Source organism: Elaeis guineensis, chromosome 7, assembly GCF_000442705.2.
Source record: "Elaeis guineensis isolate ETL-2024a chromosome 7, EG11, whole genome shotgun sequence".
NCBI lineage: Eukaryota > Viridiplantae > Streptophyta > Magnoliopsida > Arecales > Arecaceae > Elaeis > Elaeis guineensis.
Genome location: NC_025999.2, coordinates 13,762,741 through 13,784,024, shown reverse-complemented (window position 1 = coordinate 13,784,024; position 21,284 = coordinate 13,762,741). Strand labels below are relative to the sequence as shown.

At 34.1% G+C, this 21,284-nt stretch overlaps 1 protein-coding gene across 1 annotated transcript; it reads right to left on the bottom strand.

Moving 5' to 3' along the window:
• Positions 1-2,169: 2,169 nt before the first annotated feature.
• LOC105036173 (serine carboxypeptidase II-3) lies at positions 2,170-11,304 on the bottom strand. Its single transcript, XM_073261289.1, has 8 exons — positions 10,837-11,304; positions 10,643-10,750; positions 7,295-7,557; positions 6,923-7,183; positions 6,721-6,839; positions 3,562-3,654; positions 3,333-3,441; positions 2,170-2,502 (listed from the first exon to the last, which is right to left on the bottom strand). The coding sequence occupies exons 1-8, from the start codon at positions 11,237-11,239 to the stop codon at positions 2,359-2,361; spliced, it is 1,500 nt and encodes a 499-aa protein (XP_073117390.1). The 5' UTR covers positions 11,240-11,304; the 3' UTR covers positions 2,170-2,358.
• Positions 11,305-21,284: the final 9,980 nt, after the last annotated feature.

The window sequence follows — 21,284 nt, the reverse complement described above, 5'->3', positions numbered from 1 at the left end:
TTTTTCTGCATAAATCTTTAGAGCCTCATTCAGTTAACTTTAAAATCTGGCAGCTTTTGAATGACTGGTCTATGCTCTATAAGCCAAAGGATCTTGTAAGCTTTGGGACAACTTGAAGGCTCCGACAGCCAACAAGAATATTGCTAATGTGCTTGTCGTTGGTTTTCCTTAACCGTTTTGGTAGCCCCTTGCTTGTTGACTCTGTACCTGCTCTACTACTTATCTCCTTTAGTTTGATTTGTGAATCTTTTGGTGGTGACAATGATGGAGGAAGGTTGATGTTGATGCCTCTCGCTCTTCTCTTGGGATGCACATTTTGGTTTCTGCCTCTTTGGGAGACGATGATGGAGTATGGTTTGATCCAGCACTACTCTCAGTGAACATTTAATCTTGGATGAACATATATTCTTCTGGATCTCCTTCTTTTGATCTTTTATTCCCTCTCTTTGGTATGTGGAAATTGTGTTTCTTACCTCTTGTATACCTTTTATAGGTCCTTTCCCTTTTGTAGATTCTTCTTTGCTTTTAATCACTACATGTAATCCCCCATAGATTCTCTCCTTCGAATAAATTTTGGTGAGTAATATGGAAACTCCCATTTCTCTCCTCTTTTGTCAAAGATTGTACCACAATCCACAAATCTACAGGAAGGTACAAAGAAATTGCACTTTAAATAATTAATACAAATTCTTTTCTCAAACAGACCAACTTGTTTATAATACATATTTATTGTTAAAACAATATTTTTTGAAGGATGAAACCATTATGAAATTTTAATTGCAAAAATACTAAAATAAAAACTAGGAGCATGAAGTGTAGTTAGAAAACTTTTCTTTAAGAAAAATCTATAATGATATAAATTAAGTGCTTTAACTTTGAATTCACAATTCGTTCAACTAGGCTATAAAAAATATTGAAATTTTGATATATGTGTAACCAAATTCACACACACAGAGACCTAGAAAGCTAACAAAGCAGATAAAATTTTGATTCAATGTACTGAAATTTAGGGTTAGTTTGGTGATACTATAATTTTTGGCCAAAAAATAAATTCTAGTAAAAACTATATTTTGATGTCAAAAACTACTTTGAGACAAAGTAGTTTTTATTTGAATATCAATATCCTAAAGCTATTCTGAATCTGTACAAATAGTTTGTTGTATATTTGGTTGATAAATCTGAAAGCTACTTTTGAATGACAACATGATCAAAAAGAACAAATATCTAAAATAATTTTTTTATATATTTAGATATAAAATTTTTTATTTTATTTTTTTCTCTTCTTTCTTCTTGTATTTTTTTAATATTAGTAAAATGTAGGAGGGGTCTCCCCTCCCTTTTTATCAAAAAATAAAAAAACATAAAATCTCTATTATATTTTTTCTTAAAAGTTATCCACTGACTTTCGTATTTCTTTTGGAATTGATCAAATGCTTCTTGTTACCGGAGGATTTCATCCCTACTTGCATATTTCTATGAGAATGTCCTTTAAGATAATGACACTCTTGTAAATAGCAGGAGAGGAAGGGAGTGTTAATTCACGTGAGCTCTAAAAGTTCCCATGAAGGCATGAATAAGAAACTCATGGAGTGGTAAATCAATGGAAATAGACTAGAAATCCATAAAAGAAAGATAGAAATTACTATCTTCGTGTCATTAGATAGGGATGGAGATGAGAAGAGATTAATCTAAAAAAAATAAAATATCCCGACATACAAGGAAGTGGAACAAAAGAAGAAAGAGTCCTCATATACAAGCAAATTTGGATGGAGATGAGAAACAAATAATTTGAAGAAAGAAAGAGTCCTAATACATAAGGAAACAGGTAAAGGAGAAATACGAGGAGTATTGAGAGGGCCATGTATTATTTTTTAAAAAAAACAACTCCCTGTAATTGCGATATTTAGCATACAATGTTGCATTTATGGGAACATGTTTTGAGAGATCTTCAATGCAATCCAACATTATTTTTGTATGGTAGTCAAACATTGGAATTCTACTTTTAGATTTGGAATCAATTTTGACAAGTACAAACGCATTCCGCCCATAGAATGGTGAAGGGCCTTAGCTTAATCTTTTTTTAAAATGAATGCATTAATGAAGGGTCCCAATTTCCCTTTGTGCTTGATAATAGAACTTTCATTTTTGCAGGAGAGAAAGAGAGACAAATAGATAATTGTATGTTTTCAATAATAACAAATAAATAGCTAAACATATAGCTGAATATGTTTTCAATAATAACTAATAAATAGCTAAACATATAGCCGAATATGTGGTTGAAATAGATTCTAAAAACCAAGAAACTACATCCTTGTCGATATATATCTAAAAAATAGATATATTTAAGTTAAATTAATTTCAAGAAGGAAGCGGCTTTCCCTCAAGAAAAAACTTGATGAGAACAAGTGCTCGAAGTGCTTGGTAGCTTGGAACCTCATGTCCTGCTCCTCTGACAGTGGCCAATGTTAAGTTACCATCAAAAACAACGCTGTATCCACCAACCTGTTCATAATATTTTATTTAGTTAAAAAAATAGGGAGGGGGGGGAGAGAGACAGAGTTAGTAAAGTTGCCCAAAAGTATGGTAAATATTTGAATTCCATGAAAATATTGAGGTTTACTATTTAGTTTTAGAGTTTTCATTTATATTTGTATTGATCTTATTAATTAACAATGGAATTATGTCATATTTTTTGAAGAAAATGTATGAGACAAAATGATTCAAAAATTCATTATAAGCACGTGTTAATTCTATAACAACAAATATAAAGTAGTAGAAATGAAGTCATGAGGCTTAGGTTGGACACGGAGAAATTTGGCAAAGGGAGAAAAGAAATGATGCGGTGTTAGCTATTGCTTAATAGGCTTGTCGTAAACTAAAAAAATTATTTTATTCCTATGAGGTTTTAAAATTATTTTTATAATAGAATTAGGAATCATTGACTTTGTCCCCAATAGAAAAATCCATTTATTGCTATCATTTTGTCTTCTTAGATTCTATGATGGAGCCATCATCCTAAGTTTTTAAGGATGTTGAGAAAGTTAGTTGGAAAATCGAACAATTTTGTCTCTAAATGAAACACTAAAAAATAAAAATTCAAGGGTAATTAAGTTTTAACAGCTTCATAATTAGAGCAAGAAGAAAGTTAGATGGTAGACTCTAAATTACATTATAGAGAGATTGAAGAGGAGGTGCCAAGATGCTATATTTCTTTTCAGGATCACAAATTAAGAAAATAGTGAAAGAATGAATTGACATTGCATTTTGAAAAGGACTTTTGGAAGACATACAGCTCAAAAACCATAATGATTCATATTAGATAAAAGATTTACCTGATCAATATTGATAAACCATGGTTGCCATTGAGTTTTCACAGAAACTTGTAGTTGTTTGACAGAATATCTCGATGAAGTAACAGGAACCCGTCCATCGACATCTCCACTATATTTGAACATAGAAACTTATTAGCTAGTCACTTCACAATAATTATGTCATTGTCATTTTTATTTTGGAAAATAATTTAAGATTTTGAAATATACCAACAACTTTAATCAATATTACCTGTATACTAGAACCCGTACATCATGAGCCATGCATTCCTTGATAAGTGGTAAGACTGTATAAGGGCTATCTGTCCATCGTGTTAGCACTTGGCTGCATCATTAAATGTTGCATTAAAAACCACCAAATGATGTAATCTCAAATATTTGAAAAAAAGAGAGAAATAATAATTATCACACTCATGTCCATAACTTTGCATAAATGATAGCTTGTAATTAAACTAAATTTGAGTGACAACTGAAAACATATCAAAAAAATTTTAACAAATATTTAGTGCTACCTGTATGAAGAATAAAAATAGCCCATATGAAATTTTTGTTATATAACAATAGCTTGAAATTGCAATCTAAAATGAAATACTCCTATTATGACCCTTAAACAAAATAATGAACTTCATTTTTATATGATGCATCATTGATCAATTTTGCTTTGATCTAGTAACTGCTCCTACAATGCAGATTATTACTAAAACATTTCCTCATGGAACTATACATATATTTTTACTAGAAGGTAAAGCCATTACATATAAATAAGGAAGATTAAGCCTTAGCAAGTAATGGCAATTCTAATTGTGATTCTAGTTTGCATAATATGTCATTGAATTATTCGTACCTTCTTGGAAAACAATTTATTTTAGATTGTGTAACAAATGAACTATATAGTCAAAACAAGCACCTTTATATATCTTCTGCTCTTAGTCATCAATAAAATAAAATGTCAAACATATGAAGTTTATGCTTGTTTTTCCTTGAAAGGGGAAAGAGGTGAAGTTATAGGTATAGGCTCAATAGCGATGTCATCAATGTTGGCTCCAACGAAGTTCATTTTATCATGTTCTCCTAAACTTACAAAATGATAACTAGTGCACATATGACATGCTTAAGATCCACCTAAAGGGACCATTGTTTGAAGGATAAATATCATAAAAAATTTAGTTAATTTTTTTAATGACTTTCACACGTTCTCACGTTTTTCTAGACGGATAAATTATTTACTCATAGATAGCATTTATCCATAAAATGGAAGAAAAGTTCTATCTATCTAGGTAGCGGATAAGTCATTTTTTCATCAATAAATAAAATATTTTCTATTTCGTTCCTAATATATATAAATGAAATAAAATTTATTATTTTTATCAATATATTATGTTAATATATAGTAATATTTATATAATAATAGATATTACAGAAAATATGGATAGATCTCAAAAATTTATCTGAGAAATTAGTAATACAAAAAGATATCGAATTTTGGAGCGACTTTCCAATACATAATTTAATATGGATAAATTATTTTTTAAAAATATTTATTTTAAAAAATAAATTTTCAAGCAAGTTTTCTATCCTTCAAAAAATGGACCAAGTAGGAAGGTAGGCTGGTGACTCCACAAATAATATTTGAGAAGAGAACCCTTTTCCCTAAAAAGGTGGTGGCAGGTCTCGTCATGGAAATGGCCTTTGCGATAATGAGATCATAGTGGATGCCCAATCCTTCAGAAATAATAAAAATAGACGACTACCGCATACACGACATGTAATGAACTTTATTAAGCTATTGGGCAGCGATTTATTGCTTTTTTTTTTTTTTTTCCGCACCATCATTGCTGTGGACCATTTGAGGAACGTGGAAGCCAGCTCCACCGAAGACTGTACAGAAAGGCCTACCAACTTTGCCACGGTTCATGGTGGTATATAGGACATTAGAAATTAACTTGGCTTTCTTGATATTCTTGTACTGGTGGCTTAGATGAATCAACTTGTGATTGCTATGAAACTAATTAACTATTAAATTAATTTTCTAAAAATGTAAAATTAAAATTAACAGAACCTTCATTGTCATAATTGTAAGGATATTACTTAAACAAGTATGCGAGTACCAACTTCTAACAAAAATTATATGAAATCAGAAATGGTTTAGTCACTTTTATATGTAACTGAGAGAGTCACTCATCTGGTTTGCTGAATTCTCATTGCTCCTTTTGAATTGGCATTATGTAGCTGGTGCTATGTGATGAAGCAAATTAATGAACAGTGCAAAATAGTTTTTTTTTTTGTTTTTTTTAAAGGATGAACAGTTCAAAATAGTTGAGTGACTTTTTTGAGTGATTTTTCTAACCTACACCATATCATTGCACATAACATAATTAATAGGAAAAACTAATATGTAGTGTTATTCTGGAATCCTGACCTAGTTTAATCGATTTTCTTTGTTGGGTCATTGACATAGAAGATAATAACCCAATTATCTGACTAGGGATTCAATCAATTAAACTTTTTAAATGGGAAATATTCCACAAGTCAATTAATTACCTGAGCTATAATGGACAGATATGCGCCAAGATAGGATTTCTTATTCAGAAGAAAAGGATGGAAGGAGAAATGATTATTAAGTTAAGTGGTTCAAAAATACATGTCCCACAAATGTCACTATATATGTAAGCCCCCCACCAACCTTTGCAATCAAGCAAGAGCAAGTGGTTTACCAGTCATATGACCTTGCAAGATTGGTGACATTCTGTCTAGATATGCAGAAGAAGATAATTCAACCACTCTATTTTCTCCATTCTCCCATTTGCATGTTCTTATCACCTACTCACCCACTGGCTTGGACATGACCACAAAATTCTTGTGTAGATTCCATTGGCAAGTGTTTGATTGGGTTGGGACAGTGGAATCATATATTTCATGGAATTTGGAGGGCTGGCCTCATGTGCTTGCCAGGTTGTGGACCAGACTAAGCAAGTAGTGCGTTCTTTTTTCGAACCAATTAAAGAAATCCATAACTGGCGAGACCAGAGGAATCTCCAACTAGACCCACACTCACTTTCCTTTCTCTTGAGTTGTGATATAGGATTTTTTTTTTTTTTTTTAATATAAGAAATGAGAGAAGGAGAGCAAATCCAATGGATAGCATGTGTCAATCACATCAGAATATGAGTCGAGGCGCCATGATTTGCGGTGGCCTGGCTATTTGGATCAGCTCTAGACTCCTACCTTCTTGGAACGTGATCTATTGGATTTATGTGCCATTGACCATTTGCTTCCCTCAGGATGACGTGCCACTCTTTATTAAACTATATTTTAATCTAATATGGAACTTAACTATATTTTATTCCTGTCAATGAGCGCATTAATTTGGACAAGTTGGTATGGGGCGTACCTGCAACCAGACCAAGTGTAGTTGAGTTTGGTTGCATTGGCATGTAGAGCTTCTTGCACTTCAGCAGTGTTGAGATACGCACTCACGTAGAGAGAAGTGCATGGGTCGAAATTTTCAATCTGGATGACTCACAAAGTCAAGTCCCCCTACGAACCTTGGCTGCTAAATTTAAGAATATATATGAGAAGAAGAGGCAACAAACCGAGTATGTCTTAGGAGAAGGAGTGACGCCTTGTGAAGTGCAGAGAGGGGCATAGATGTTGTAGATATCAAGTGTTGTGACCAACTCATAGGCATTCTCTACCGTCTGTACGCATTGCTTGGGCTCGTTACTGGCATTGGGTGAGAAATTGCAGTACTTGTGGATTGCATCAATGGTCTCATCTGAGATCAATGCATGAGTCCAGAAATAGTCGAACATCCCCTTCTCGTCCGTTTCGTCGTTGATCACTCCATTGCCAATCTAGTATTGTCCGATATCAGTTTCAGTAAGTGCAACAAGATATTAATAAAAGATGAGCAGACTCTCTTCATAAGATACTACGAGAAGCTAGCTATAATTGAAGCTGGATACCATGATGCCTTTAAGGTTTATAATTGAGTTGTTGTGTTGGAGTATGGTATAAGCAAGCTGAGGGACATAGTGCCCCCCATAGCTCTCCCCAGCTATATAGAAATCCCTTCCTTTGTACTCTGGGAATCTCTCCATCCAGTTCACAAGGAACACATAGGCATCCGCAGCCGTCTTGTTGTCCCCACTCTTGTCGTAGTCGGAGGTGGTGTTGGAGTAGGAGAAGCCAACACCAGCCGGGCTCTCCAAGAACAGCACATTAGCAACTGCAGCACCCCAAATTAAACATGATTACTCACCAAGCAATATATGTATCATAATGATTCTTAGAAGGAAGAATAACATGTTCACATACCAAACATTAATATATATATCACCAACCATTTGAGTTTGTGATAGCCCAGCAGCCCCAAAAAAAAAAAAAAAAAAAAAAAATTGATGAAGACTCCCACAGGGAGTCTTCTTCTCCCGACCGGCTCCTAATCGGAGTCGGAAACCTCACCGGAGAGGAGTCAAACTCCTCTCCTTTGGTTCTATTTAAAGGGGAGACCCTTCTCCCTTCTTCCTACCAAAGAATCCCGGGGCAACACGGCGGCAATCGCCGGAAATTTCCTCACGGAGACCCGTCCTTGTGCCATCCAATTTCTCGCCGGAAAAACCTCGCCGGCGTCGGAGGTAAGCTTCCTCCCCTTCCTCTCTCCTCCCCCTTCCTTCCCGTGCCGATGTGCACGCTCGCCGGCGACCGAAGTCGCCGGATTTTGTTGCGGAAAAATCTTCTTTTTTTGCCATTTTTCCGTCGCCGGTGGTCACCGTCGACCACCGGTTTGGCCTCCTCTTACCGTGGATCGCCTCTCCTCCTGCCGACGGCCGTCTCATGCCGACCACGCCGCCGGCCGGCCACCCAACGAGGGGACCGTGAGGTCCCCTGTTTCAGCCCAAAATAAGTCCACGGGAGAAGAAGAAAAGAAGAAGAAGAAGAAGAAGGAAAAGAAAAAGAAAAAGAAAAGAAGAAGGAAAAGAAAAGAAAAAGAAAAGAAAAAGAAAAAAAAAAGAAAAAGGAAAAGGAAAAAAAAAAGAAAAAGAAAGAAGAAAAATAAAATAATAATAATATAATAATAATAAATAGGATTTTCTCTCCTCTCTCTTCCATGAAGAAAAAGAAAAAAAAAAAAAGAGAAAAAAAGAAAAGAAGAAAGAGAAAAATAAAATTAATTAATAATGAGATAAATAATAAAATATGAGAAAGAGAGTTTCTCTTTCTTCTCTCTCTCTCTTCAGCCTGAACTAGTATTTTCTCTCTCTACTTTTTCTCTCTACTTTCTCTCTCTAGAATCCTCTCTCTAGATTATTTCTCTGTCCTAAGATTTCTAGAATTTTGAGAAGAATGATGATGAATTTAAATGATCCTCGTGATGAATTTTTGATCTGTGATCGTCGGACGGTACACCGACATCCACTTTGATCAGATCAAGTATTTTTAGATTTTATTTCTCATGATCTTATTAAATTGTCCACATGATAATCTTAGCATGATTTGATCTGATCGATCAAATTTGTTGAATCATATCGTTTGAGGAGTTCAAGATGAGTTTTCTCTCTCTAGAATTTTCTCTCTCTAAAGTCATTTCTCTCTCTCGATCGATTTCTCTGTCTTGATCGATTTATCAATGAGAAAATTCTTTCAATAGTCCTGATCTGATTCTAGTGAAGAATCCTGATCCATGATTGTCAGACAGCGTACTGGCACCCACCTTAATCAGACCATGAATCTTTAAATTTGATTATCCATGATTTCGATCTAGCCATGACTTGATTTGATCATGTTGATTTCACCAATCGAGATATTGGACCAATCATAATGTTGGATTGTGTCATCTGATCAATTCGAATTGTACCTCATGAATTCTCTCTCCTCTGATTTTCTCTCTCTACTTGATTTTATAAAATCGATGAAGAAACCTCGGTCCTATCACTTCGAATCTGATTTGATCTGATAGTCAAACTTTGGATCGTTTAGGTCCTAATTAGATTTTGATTAGATGAACTTAGATGATCGGATCCAATCTAAACCGTTGAAATATGGTATTCGTATTCTTTCTAATTATTGAAATTGATTCTGTATAGGATTGTGGATGTTTGATCATGGGATATCACGATATGATCTACAAACAGAATTTTGGAAGAAAATTTATAGAATTATGTGGATTTATTGGAATGCGTTTGAGGTAAGTAATGTTTCACTTTTTCTAAATTTATCGGCAAATTATAATGTATTTTTCTGACATGATTTGTGAAACGATGCATGAATTGGATGAATGGTATTTTGTTATGAAAATATCTTATTTGAAATGTTATGATGAAGCATGATTGAATATATTGATTTTATGATGCATTATATTGATTGATTTCGATACTACATGATTATATGTTTTATTATCGAAATTAGAATATGAAACATGATTTATGAAGAATTATGATATAAGAAACAATAAGAATTGACAACTTGACTATGTAAAGGACCCTGCCAATGGGGGCATGTACGTTGGCAATTGATTGTCCTGAGGGTTTATGTCGCCAGCGAGACCAGCGACATGTCGCCAGAGAGACCAGCGACAAACGGCCAGCGAGACCAGCGGTTCCAAAGGACATGGCTGCCAGATGATTCGCAGCCTACCGCAAGCAGATACGCGGTATTATGACCCTGCCACAGGGAAAATGTGGTCATAGCTCATGGTTGACGAAAAGAAATTGAAGAACAAAAGAAATTAAAATTTGGAAAGAAACTTGAATTTTCGAAAAAGAAATGAATTTGGCATGAATTATGTTGCATAATTGAAATTGATTTCGAATCGATGAACTCTGTATATTTATTTTCTATAAATAATGATTTACTTAAATGTCTGATGAAATCTATTGAAAAGTGATCATTGCTTACTGGGCTGTCTAGCTCATTACCTCCTATTTTTATTGTTTTTACAGATGTTGAGGAATTAAGATGATACAAGATATGAATGGAAGAGTGATCAGAAGCAGAATCTTCATACTTTTATTTTAGGTTTAAAGGCTTATTGAATTTGATGCAAAGCCTTTGAATCGTTGTTGAATTTATTGAGATATTAAAAAAAAAATTTAGGTCGTTATATTTTAGATTTAAATTGTTGACTAATTATTCCGCTGTTGTTTTAGGATAGTATGATAAGATGCCTTGCATGCTTATGGGAAGAGTTTTCTATGAGTATGCGGCGGTTGCCATGACCCTCGATTCAAAATCTCGGGTCGGGGGCGTGACAGAGTTATTATAGCAAAAGTTACTGGAAGTAAACAGAATTTAATCTGAATCAGTAATAAGACCTGTATTCCATGCATATGGATTTTTGAAGAGCGTCTTGCCGTCGCTCGTGACGCGAAAGGGTCCTAGCTCTTCCATCGCTCCAATTCCGAGAGATGAGCAACCCGGTCCTAATAGCATTGAAAGAAAAAGGAAAATTGGAGATTGCTGCAATATAAGATTGTTCATAAATGATACACCTGATCTCTTTATTCACCTCCATTGAGCCAGAGAACCAGTGGTCTGGAAGAAGAATTAGCAGATGCAGCCTCGGCCAAGTAGTAGAATAGGGCTCTACCAGCTTCCTTGTCGACGGTGACGTAGCCTCCATACTGATCAAAATCTACACCTTGAGGCTGGCCAGGCAACTTGGTGATCTTGTCACTCTCCTTCAACCCCTGCTGGGGATAAGTTTTCGACGACAGATCGGAGAAAAGAGTGGCGGCATAAGAAGAATCACTTGCAGCAACTGCTTTTCTCTTTAAGTTGAACGCGTCGAAATAGAGCTTGTTAAGGGCATCTCCCTGCCTTGTTGCTGGACCTCGGCCTCCCAAAGCATCACTTATCTCTATGCTGGCTGAGAGGGCCAGCAACAAGCACAAGAACATTCTCCCCATCATCCTTCTTCTCTCTTTCTCACTCTTTCTCTGGGCGCCTTGTTTATCTTTGGATCTGGAACGCAGTCTATGTATAGTCTACAACTTCAGCTTTCTTCACCTTCAGCTATCAAGTAAACGCGGTCTTCGCACGTATTTTCCGAAAGCAAAGAGGTTGTCGTATACCACTGCGGTGGTAGCCCAACGGAACGGATCTTGATTTCCAATCAAGTTAAAACTTCATATGGTCCAAGTCGTCCTAGGTAGTAGATCAAAAAGACGGAAAGGGAGGGTACATTCATCCAAAAAAAATGTTTTCAACTTCGGACAGGTTTGGTTGACGGAAAGTAGCGGGGAAAGAGGCAGCGTAGAAAAAAAAATTTTCATAAAAAATTATTTTTATATTTTATAAAAAATATAAATTTATGGAGAAGATAAATTTTAGTATTTTTTTATGGAGATGAAAAATAGTGATATTTTTTTTTAAAATATTTTTTTAAAATTTATGATTAAAATTTTATAAAATATCAATGGATGGTTATGACAAAATATTAAATTGTGATATAATACTATATTAATATTATTCTAATATTTATATAAATATAATATAATATTAATAATATAATATTTATTATATTTTAATATTTATACTAGTATAATATTTTTTATTAATATTAATATTTATATTAATCTATTATATTTAATATTATATTTATATTTATATTAATAAATTAATTATATTAAAATATTAATATTATATTTATATTAATATAAATATAATATTAATATTAAAATAAAATTTAGGAGTATAAAGGTATGATCTTAAATACTAAAAATATAATAGATATTTTATATAATTTTTTTAAAAAATAAATATTCAATCAAATATAAATTATTCTGTAATTAATTATTTTTTCATGATTAATCAATATATTAATATTTTATTTTATTTTATTTTATTTTATTTTATTTTATTGACAAGGTGGTAGTGCGGATTTTCCAATCCCGTGCGTTTGACTTTATGGCCTCCCATTTTCTCCGAATTGGAGTTGTGTTTCGTGTGGTGCATATTCAAAGAGAATTGTTTTCTCCGTCGACACGTTTTCCTGGGCATGCCGTGTGTTTGTCTTACGTGGACACTAATTCAAAGTAAACATAAAGAACTCGGGGTCTTCGCTTTGATAGCATTTTTAGATGTTGAATTAAATTGAGAAAGGGGAAATGGAACTTTCCAGTACAGTACGATAAGCAACCTCATTGTTTGGATCAAAATTTTGGGCATACTAGCTAGCAGATGATGAGAATATTAAAACAAAAGAACTTGAAGGTGCTACTGTAGAATTATCAAAGACTTGGGTTTTGCAATTATCGAAGGAAAAAACCCCTATCCCCATAGAAATGGTTTTGGGTCGTGAATGGGTTAATTCGCCTTAAATCTTGTTTTGAAAGTAAAAGGAGGCAGTGATGCCACCTGTCTTTTTATTAATAAGAAAAATTAGAGAGAACTATTTACGGTAGAAAGCAAGGATTGCTTCAGGAATCCCTCGTAGGAAGGTCTTTGTTCCGAACCTCTGCTCGACAACCCCACCCAACAAAGAAGTAAAATGAACAGGGTTACGGAGTAATGCCACACCTTCCAGCTGTTTAGTGGTCCCCAGCTCTTATTGTGGAAGCTTGAAATCTCCGTCATAGGTCCAAATGTCGTCTAGGCCATCCTCTCATGTGAAGTTGGATCTTAAAATTATTCCGTGGACTCCGAGTGAGGTGAAGAGTCGTTTCCTCATTTGCTCAACAATTCACACATCCTAAACTTGCATTCCAGCCTTTCCTCACCGGGACAACACTCATGTGCAGCTTGTTTCTTATAGCTAACCATAGAAACACCCTAACTTTCTCCATGATTGCGGCTTAATCTCCATATGACTATGTAGTTATTGGCGAGAGTCATTCCTTACCATTGCGGCCTAAGGATCATAGAAGATCACATTGATTAAGAGATTTTTGAATATAGTGTAACAATTTAAAAAATTTTCTAATTGGCAATAATTATGCAGCCCAAGAATCATGGAGCATCACATTAACTAAGAGATTCTTATATGTTGTGCAACAATTCAAAAACTTTCTTTTTTGTGGATAAATATTCAAAAACTTCTTTTATCAACAAGATTATGCAGCCCGAGAATCATGGAGAATCAAGCTAATTAAAGGATTCTTGCATATAGTACAATAAATCCAAAAACTTTTCTTTATGAAAGTATACCTTATTTGTAAATATTTTTTTTTTCCTTCTCTAACGTTAGTCTTGTATACTATAAATTTACAAACAATGGATAAATCATATGGGGCCTTTTATCTCAAACATCTAGCCTCAATAATTCCTTCATGGTATCAAAGCTTTTCACTTAAACAAACCAATGATCCAAGCTTTTTTCTCCCTGGCAACATAAACCTCTTCAAGTGCCACAAATCCTATAATTATGTCCAAACCTCCATCGTCAAATGCCAACAATATTCTTATCTCCATAAATATTACAGTCCATTTGCTACTAATCAAAACTCACAGCCATGAACTATTTATCATGGCATGCTCAATTCAATACGCTATTTATTGACTCTGACTTGATCAGAGATATTAATAGAGCCATATCCCCTCTGCTCATGACTGTTGCTAATGATAGAAAAAAGAGCCCAAATCAAGCTTATCTTCAGTAGGTTCGACAGGACAAACTGCTGCTTTGTATAATAATAGCCTCTACTCCTGACTCAATCAAGCCTCTCTCATCATCTCTATAAAAACCTAATGTGAAGTATGGGAGAAGATAGCACATCTCTTTGCAAAATCATATTGACCCAAAGTTTGATTTTGATGATACAAAATATTCTGAGTATAAAGGTACCAATTGTGTGTTTTGAGAACAACTATAAGACCTCTTAAAGTGTTCAAAATGTTCAACCAAAGTGAACAAGAAATTCACTCAATTTAACCAAGTCAAAAGAGTTTTCAAGCTAATTTTTATAAGTTTTGACTTTGAGGAATCAACCCTAGAAAGTTAAGAGTTGATTCTTGAATGTCCATATAACAAACAGAAGACTAGCATTTTTTGGAGTTATCGAGAGTCGAATCTTAGAATTCAAGGGGCTGCTTGGTTGGAGGGAGTGAGGGTCTGGAATCGAAATCAGAATAAACGACTCCCAATCCAACTGTTTGATTGAGAAGAGTCCCATTTTGATTTCGATTTCAAAGTGAAATAGGAATGGCTCAATCTATATAGAACTCAATCCCTACTCTTCTCTATGGATTCAAAGTTTCATTCCAATTCTGATTTTGATTCCGGTCACGAACGAAGCGCTTCAGAAGATTTGGCCATTTCGATTTCTAATTTCAAGCTATTCTGATTTCAATTTCGATTCTGATTTCGATCGCGAACCAAGCACCCCCCAAAAGTTGACACCAATATGTTAGAGCAAAGTAGGACTTTCCAGAAGTCAACCCTAGGATTGGATGAGTCAACCTTTGAACCATCTCAAATGAAAGATAAAAGCATGCAAAAATAACCTCGTAAAAAGTTGACCCCATAGTTTCATGAAGCAACCCTAGTCAAGGATGAGTCAACCCGAGTTTTAGATGAATCAACCCTAAAATGGTCTTAAGGAAAAGACAAAATACATGAAAAAATAGCTCCTTTAAGAGTCGACCCATGGTAACACTATTGGGTTTCGATCACATAGTGGAATATAAATTTTAAAAAATTTTAATATATATACAGAAAGCTTTAATAATTAAAACTATCCAACTAGAACTCAAATCCTAGAATCACTTTGTAGATGTCGAACTAAACAAAATCAAGCATGTAAAGAGTTAGAAACTCATACTTTCTAAAATGAGCAATATGGTAAGAAGGTGATCTCCATGAGACTCTAAAGTAGAAGTCCTCCAATCGTGATCCACACGAAAGATGATCAAGGTCCTTTCTAACTAGTGCAGCGCTGCAGCCTTTACTTCACAAGAACACTACCAGCTTTTTTCTTGAGGAACGGTCGCACCACCTCTTGTTTGCCTTCGATTCCTCCACTAGGACCATGTCAAGAGAATTCTCTCCAGAAATCTCACAACCTAGGATTTGATTTTATACTCTAACACATGAAAAATTAAATCCTAGGATAAGCACACCAAACTTGCTTTTTTTTCTCACCTCTCTTCTTTCTATTTTTTTCTACTCAATTTTCTTATCTTTTTCTCAATTTTTTTTGACTTTTTCCTCTCTTATCACATGTCTAAGCCTTTGATTTTTTAGTATTTCACAGTCCTTATCCCATAAGGGGCATCCCATTTAAATAGGGAATGAAGGGATGGCAAGGAGTCTCAAGGGGCACCAACTCTTGGCGCTCCACTTCCTCATGCAGAGAATTAATTCTCTGATAAAATAAATGATACAGAAGAGACTTCATATAGAAGAACTCCTCCTCTTCGGCACCTCATAAATTTCATATTTAAATCTGGCATGTGATAATTAAGAAAACCAGTGGAATAAGAAGAGATGTTAAGAGACTTAAAGAAGAAGGACTCTCCATCTTCCTTAATGCTAATAAAGGCTGGGCGGCAATTATTTTTGACGTAGACAGCCTGATGGCGTGGAGGAGTCCTTCTTCGCTTGAAACACTTTCAAGTTAGATAGAAAATCAATTAATTTAGACCTAATCCAATTAGGTCAAAGGCAACAAGTTTGATTTAGCTCAAACACTTTGAACTTAACCTAATTGAAAATTTGGATTAACACAATATGCTAGCATATCAAATTAATCTCTAAAATTTATATTAAATCTTAATTAAATCAGACCAAGATCAAATCTTAAAGTGTATGATCCATTAGATTCTAAATCTAGCCAGCAGTGGACTCAGACTGTTGACCTAATCTTAATCCGATTAGACTAGGTCAGCCTAATTACACCAATTAATTAGAACTCTTTCTAATTAATTTTTAAATTAATTTTTTTTAATTTTTGTGAGTTTACAAGTCAAGATTAACATCTAGCAACATATCATGACTATCCAAAAAAATAAAATTTAATAAAAATATTAAAAATATTCTTCAGTGACAAGTTACCGTACAATTCAATCCTTCAGTCATACAACACCCCAGATAAGCTATGGGCATAGAATCATGTCAAGCTCAATTGCTTATCTAAATATATTTCGATCAGAAGGTGATGGTTCAGTTGATGATATATTAAAATTTTTTTTCTAATTATCATCCTACTTTGGTCAGAGACTTTCAGAATCATCAACCTATGAGATCACATAGGATGTTCGCTCTCCTTATTAAGAGTGACCGATCCCTTATTGACCACTCACAACCTCCATGCACACTTCACCATTTTCAGAATATCCCATACAAAAATCAAAGAATCAAGTTAGGAAGTGAACTAAAATATGGATTCATGTACACAACCTACTATAATGATCTCAGATCAAAGGATCACTTGCACAACTCCCACTAGAGAATAATTAGCTGACATGTAAATAAAACTCCATCCGATGTTCTCTCATAGGTCAATTCAGTAAATTCATTATCTAATGAGCATCCACATCTTTGTATTAGTGTTACCACATAAGTGGTTGTGAGATCAACCATCATCACCACTGAGTATACATAAGATGTACCAATCTTACCAGTATCATTGATCTCTGACTCAATGAACCAATGGCTGAAAATATTTTAGATCAAGACTATCAAAGATTTAGGCCTCACTAGCATGATCTCATCACGGTCCTAAAATCATTGTCCAGATCTATGGGGTTCATTATAATCTTAAACAATAATAAGATACAGTATATAATGAATCAAAATATCTATTTTATTAATTAACAATATCAAGTATATGAGTTTGAAGTGATTGGCTTTTAGGACATAATTCTTTCAATCCCTCACTTGCACTAAAGTCAATCGCTCCTATACTTGATGCCCATGCAATCTAGGTGGTAGTCAAACTGCTACAATGATAAGGCCTTAATGAATAGATCCACTATATTGTTCTTAGTGTCAACTCACTCCATGATCACATTGCATCTTTCAACTATCTCTCGAATGAGATGGAACCATCCGAGGATGTGCTTAGATTTATGATGAGACCTCGGTTCCTTGGCTTGAGCAACTATCCTAGTATTATCACAATAAAGTGACACTAGTTATTCAATTTTTAAAACTACATCTAATGCTGAGATGAACTTCTTTATCCAAACGACTTTCTTAGCAGCCTCACTAGCAGTAATGTATTTAGCCTCAGTAACTGAGTCAACAACAGTTTGCTGTTTGAAACTCTTTCAACTTACTACTCCACCATATAGGGTAAACACATATCCAAATATGGATTTGCTATCATCCGGATCAGATTAAAAACTAGAATCAGTATAACCTTCTAGTTTCAAATCAGATCTTTTATATATAAGAAAAATATCTCTAGTCCTTCCCAAATACTTGAGTATATTTTTCATAGCTTTTCAATGATCCTCTTTTGGATCTATTTGAAATCTGCTTACAACACCCAAGACATAAGCCATATTAGGTTTGATACACAGCATAGCATACATAATCGATCCTACAGCCAAAGTATAAGGAATAGAGCTCATTCTATTTCTCTCTTCTGGTGTCTTAGGAGATATCTTCTTAGAGAGTTGTATGCCATGACTAATGGGCAAGTAACCTCTTTTACTTCCCTCTATGTTGAACCTCTTCAACACAAGGTCTATATTCCTAGACTGGGACAAGCCAAGCATCCTTTTCGATCTATCTTTATAGATCTTTATACCAAGTATATAGAATGTTTCACTCAAGTCTTTCATGAAAAACTTTTATGATAGTCATGTTTTGATCGATTGCAATATAGGGATGTCATTCTCAATGAGCAGTATGTCATCCACATACAAGATCAAGAGGACAACAGCACTCCTACTAGTCTTCTTATACACACAAGGTTCATCTATATTTTTGATAAAGCCAAACAATTTGGCTGTCTCATTAAAATAGATGTTCCAACTCCTTAATGCTTGCTTCAATCTATAAATAGATTTATTTAACTTGCACACTTGATTTACTCTCCCACTAGAGATAAATTTCTCTAGCTGAGTCATATAGATTTTTTTCTCAAGATTTCTATTGAGGAAGATACTTTGACATCCATTTGCCAGATCTCATAGTCATGATATGCAGCAATAGCAAGCATGATCCTAATAGACTTGAGCATGACTACGGACAAAAAAGTTTCTTCATAATCAATATTTTATCTTTGTCTGAAACTTTTTGCTACTAGCCTGGCCTTATAGATCTCTTCCTGATCATCTACTCCAATCTTTTTCTTGAAGATCTATTAGTAGTCTATTGGAATTACACCCTTAGGTGCAACGACCAAAATCCAAACTTGATTGGTATATATAGAGTCCATTTTGGATTTCATAGCTTCAAATCATTTGTCAGAGTCACTACTCATGACAACTTCTGAATATATCATTGGATCATCATTTTTAATGATGTGTGATGTGTTATCATTCTTAATGACAAACCCATATCTGAGTGGTACATTATGCACTCTACTTGACCTTCGAAGAAGAGGTGTGTATAGTAGCTGTGCCTCAACAATGGACACTTCTGGTTGAGTGTTAGCTTGTGAATTCTTCACATAGTGATTTTGGATAGACTATAAGTCTAGAACTTCTTCAAGTTCAACTGTCCTCCTACTGTCCCTTTCTTAGATGAACTCTTTCTCCAAAAAAATAGCATGCCTACCAACAAACAGCTTTTATTGAGTAGGGTGATAGAAGTTGTATCCTATACTCTCCTTGGGATAACCTACAAACCTATATTTCTCTGATCTAGCACTAAACTTATGTTCATCAATATTTTTTACATAAGCAGAATAATCTCAAATCTTAAGATGTTTAAAACTGGACCTCTTCCCTTCTCATATCTTATATGGAGTGCTAGAGACAGATTTTGATAGTAGTTTGTTCAAATCATATACCGCGATCTCGAAAGTAATTTTTTAAAAAGAGATCGAAAGATCTGTAAAGCATATCATAGACCGCACCATATCTAATAAGGTGTGATTCCTCTTTTCTGTAATATCATTTGATTATGGAGTGTAAAGAGGTATCCATTGAGAGAGAATATTATTTTATTTTAAATAATCAAGAAACTTACTAGTTAAGTATTCTCCTCCTCGATCAGATCGAAGAGCTTTAATACTTTTATCAGTTTGTCTCTCAATCATTCTTTGATACTCTTTAAACTTGTCACAGGCTTCGGATTTGTATTTCATTAAATACACATATTCAAATTTTGACTTATCATCAGTAAATATGATGAAGTAGGAGTATCCTCCTCTGACCTGAGTCGATATTGGACCACAAATATTAGTATGTACTAGGTCCAAAATATCACTCGCTCTTTCTCTATATCCAGTAAATAGAGTTTTGGTTATCTTACCCATTAGATAAGATTCACAAGTTTCATATGATTCAAAATCATTAGAATCAAAAAATTTATCTTTATATAACTTATTAATTCTCGACTCATTTATATGATCAAGTCGATAGTACTAGAAGTATGTGACATTTACATCTTCTCTCTTGCTTTTCTTCATATTATCAACATGAAGTATATTATCATTAAGTGATAAAGATAAAAGACCATTATCAATGTAATTATTTTCATAAAATTTATTAAAAAAATAAATAGAACAACTATTGCTCTCAGCTTTTATTTTAAAACCTAATTCTAATAACAAAGGTACAGAAATAATATTTTTAATAATTTTAAAAATATAATAACAGATTTTTAGTTTCAAAACTTTATCTGAAGGTAATTTCAACATCTTGGTTCCTACGACTTCGGTCTAGATGGACTCTCCACTAGCACCGAACAGTACGAAGTCATCTTCATTCAAATTTCTTATTTCCTGCAGATCTTACAATAATTTACAAAGGTGTGAGTCACAGACAGTATCTAATACCTAAGAATCTAAAATTGAAGTACTTAATGATAAGTTTGTTTGTATCATATACAAATCTTTAGCAATGTTTGCTTCCTTATGCTTCAAAATTATAAGGTATTCCTTGCAATTCCTCTTCCTGTGCCTGTCCTTACCACAATGATAGCAAGTACTTTTGGCAGAGATCTTTTTCATCTTCTTCTTCAAGATGCTAGCCTTAGGGTTTATTTTTTTCTTAGAACCCTTCTTATCTTTCTTCTTGAAGATCTTATCTATAAGAACTAGAGCCTTTTCATCTTTGAAATGGCTCTCTGCTATTTTAAGCATATTCAGCAATTTAGACAGGCTAATATTCAGTTTGTTCATATGAAAGTTAATGACAAACTATGAGAAGGAATCGGAGAATGACTGCAAGATCAAATCCTGACTAAGCTCACCATCCATGGCGAAACCCAGTTATCCCAGATGAGTGATCAGATCAATCATCATAAGAACATGAGTTTGCATGAATATACCTTCACTCATCTTGATATAGAACAACTACTTAGATATCTCATATCTAGCAGTTTGACTTTATTCTCCATATAACTCCTTCAAATTAAGGAGTATAGAAGGAACATCCACGCCTTCATACTGCCTTTGAAGCTCATTGTTCATGGAGGCAAGCATGATACATTAAACAGTTACACTATCATCCTTCCATATTTTATATGTGGTCTTTTCCTCCTCGAATGCATCTTCTCCGATCGTATCGGGTGCAGAGATATCCAGTATATAGGAGACTTCTCCTGTGTGAGAACTATTCTCAAGTTTCTCAATCAGTCCACATAATTTGATCCAATCAATTTATTTGCATCTAGTATACCACATAATGATAGTAAGGATGTCATTATGCAGCTAATCTACAATAACAAGAACACTGTATAAGCAGATAACTCATGATGACATGTACAACTAGATAAGGATTTTTGTCTAATTGTACCTCTCATTATTTTAACCAATTTCATAATCCTCAAATATGAAAATGAGAAACATCATCATATTTCTAAGTGGGGTTGAGATCTCTATTCCTCACAAATACCTT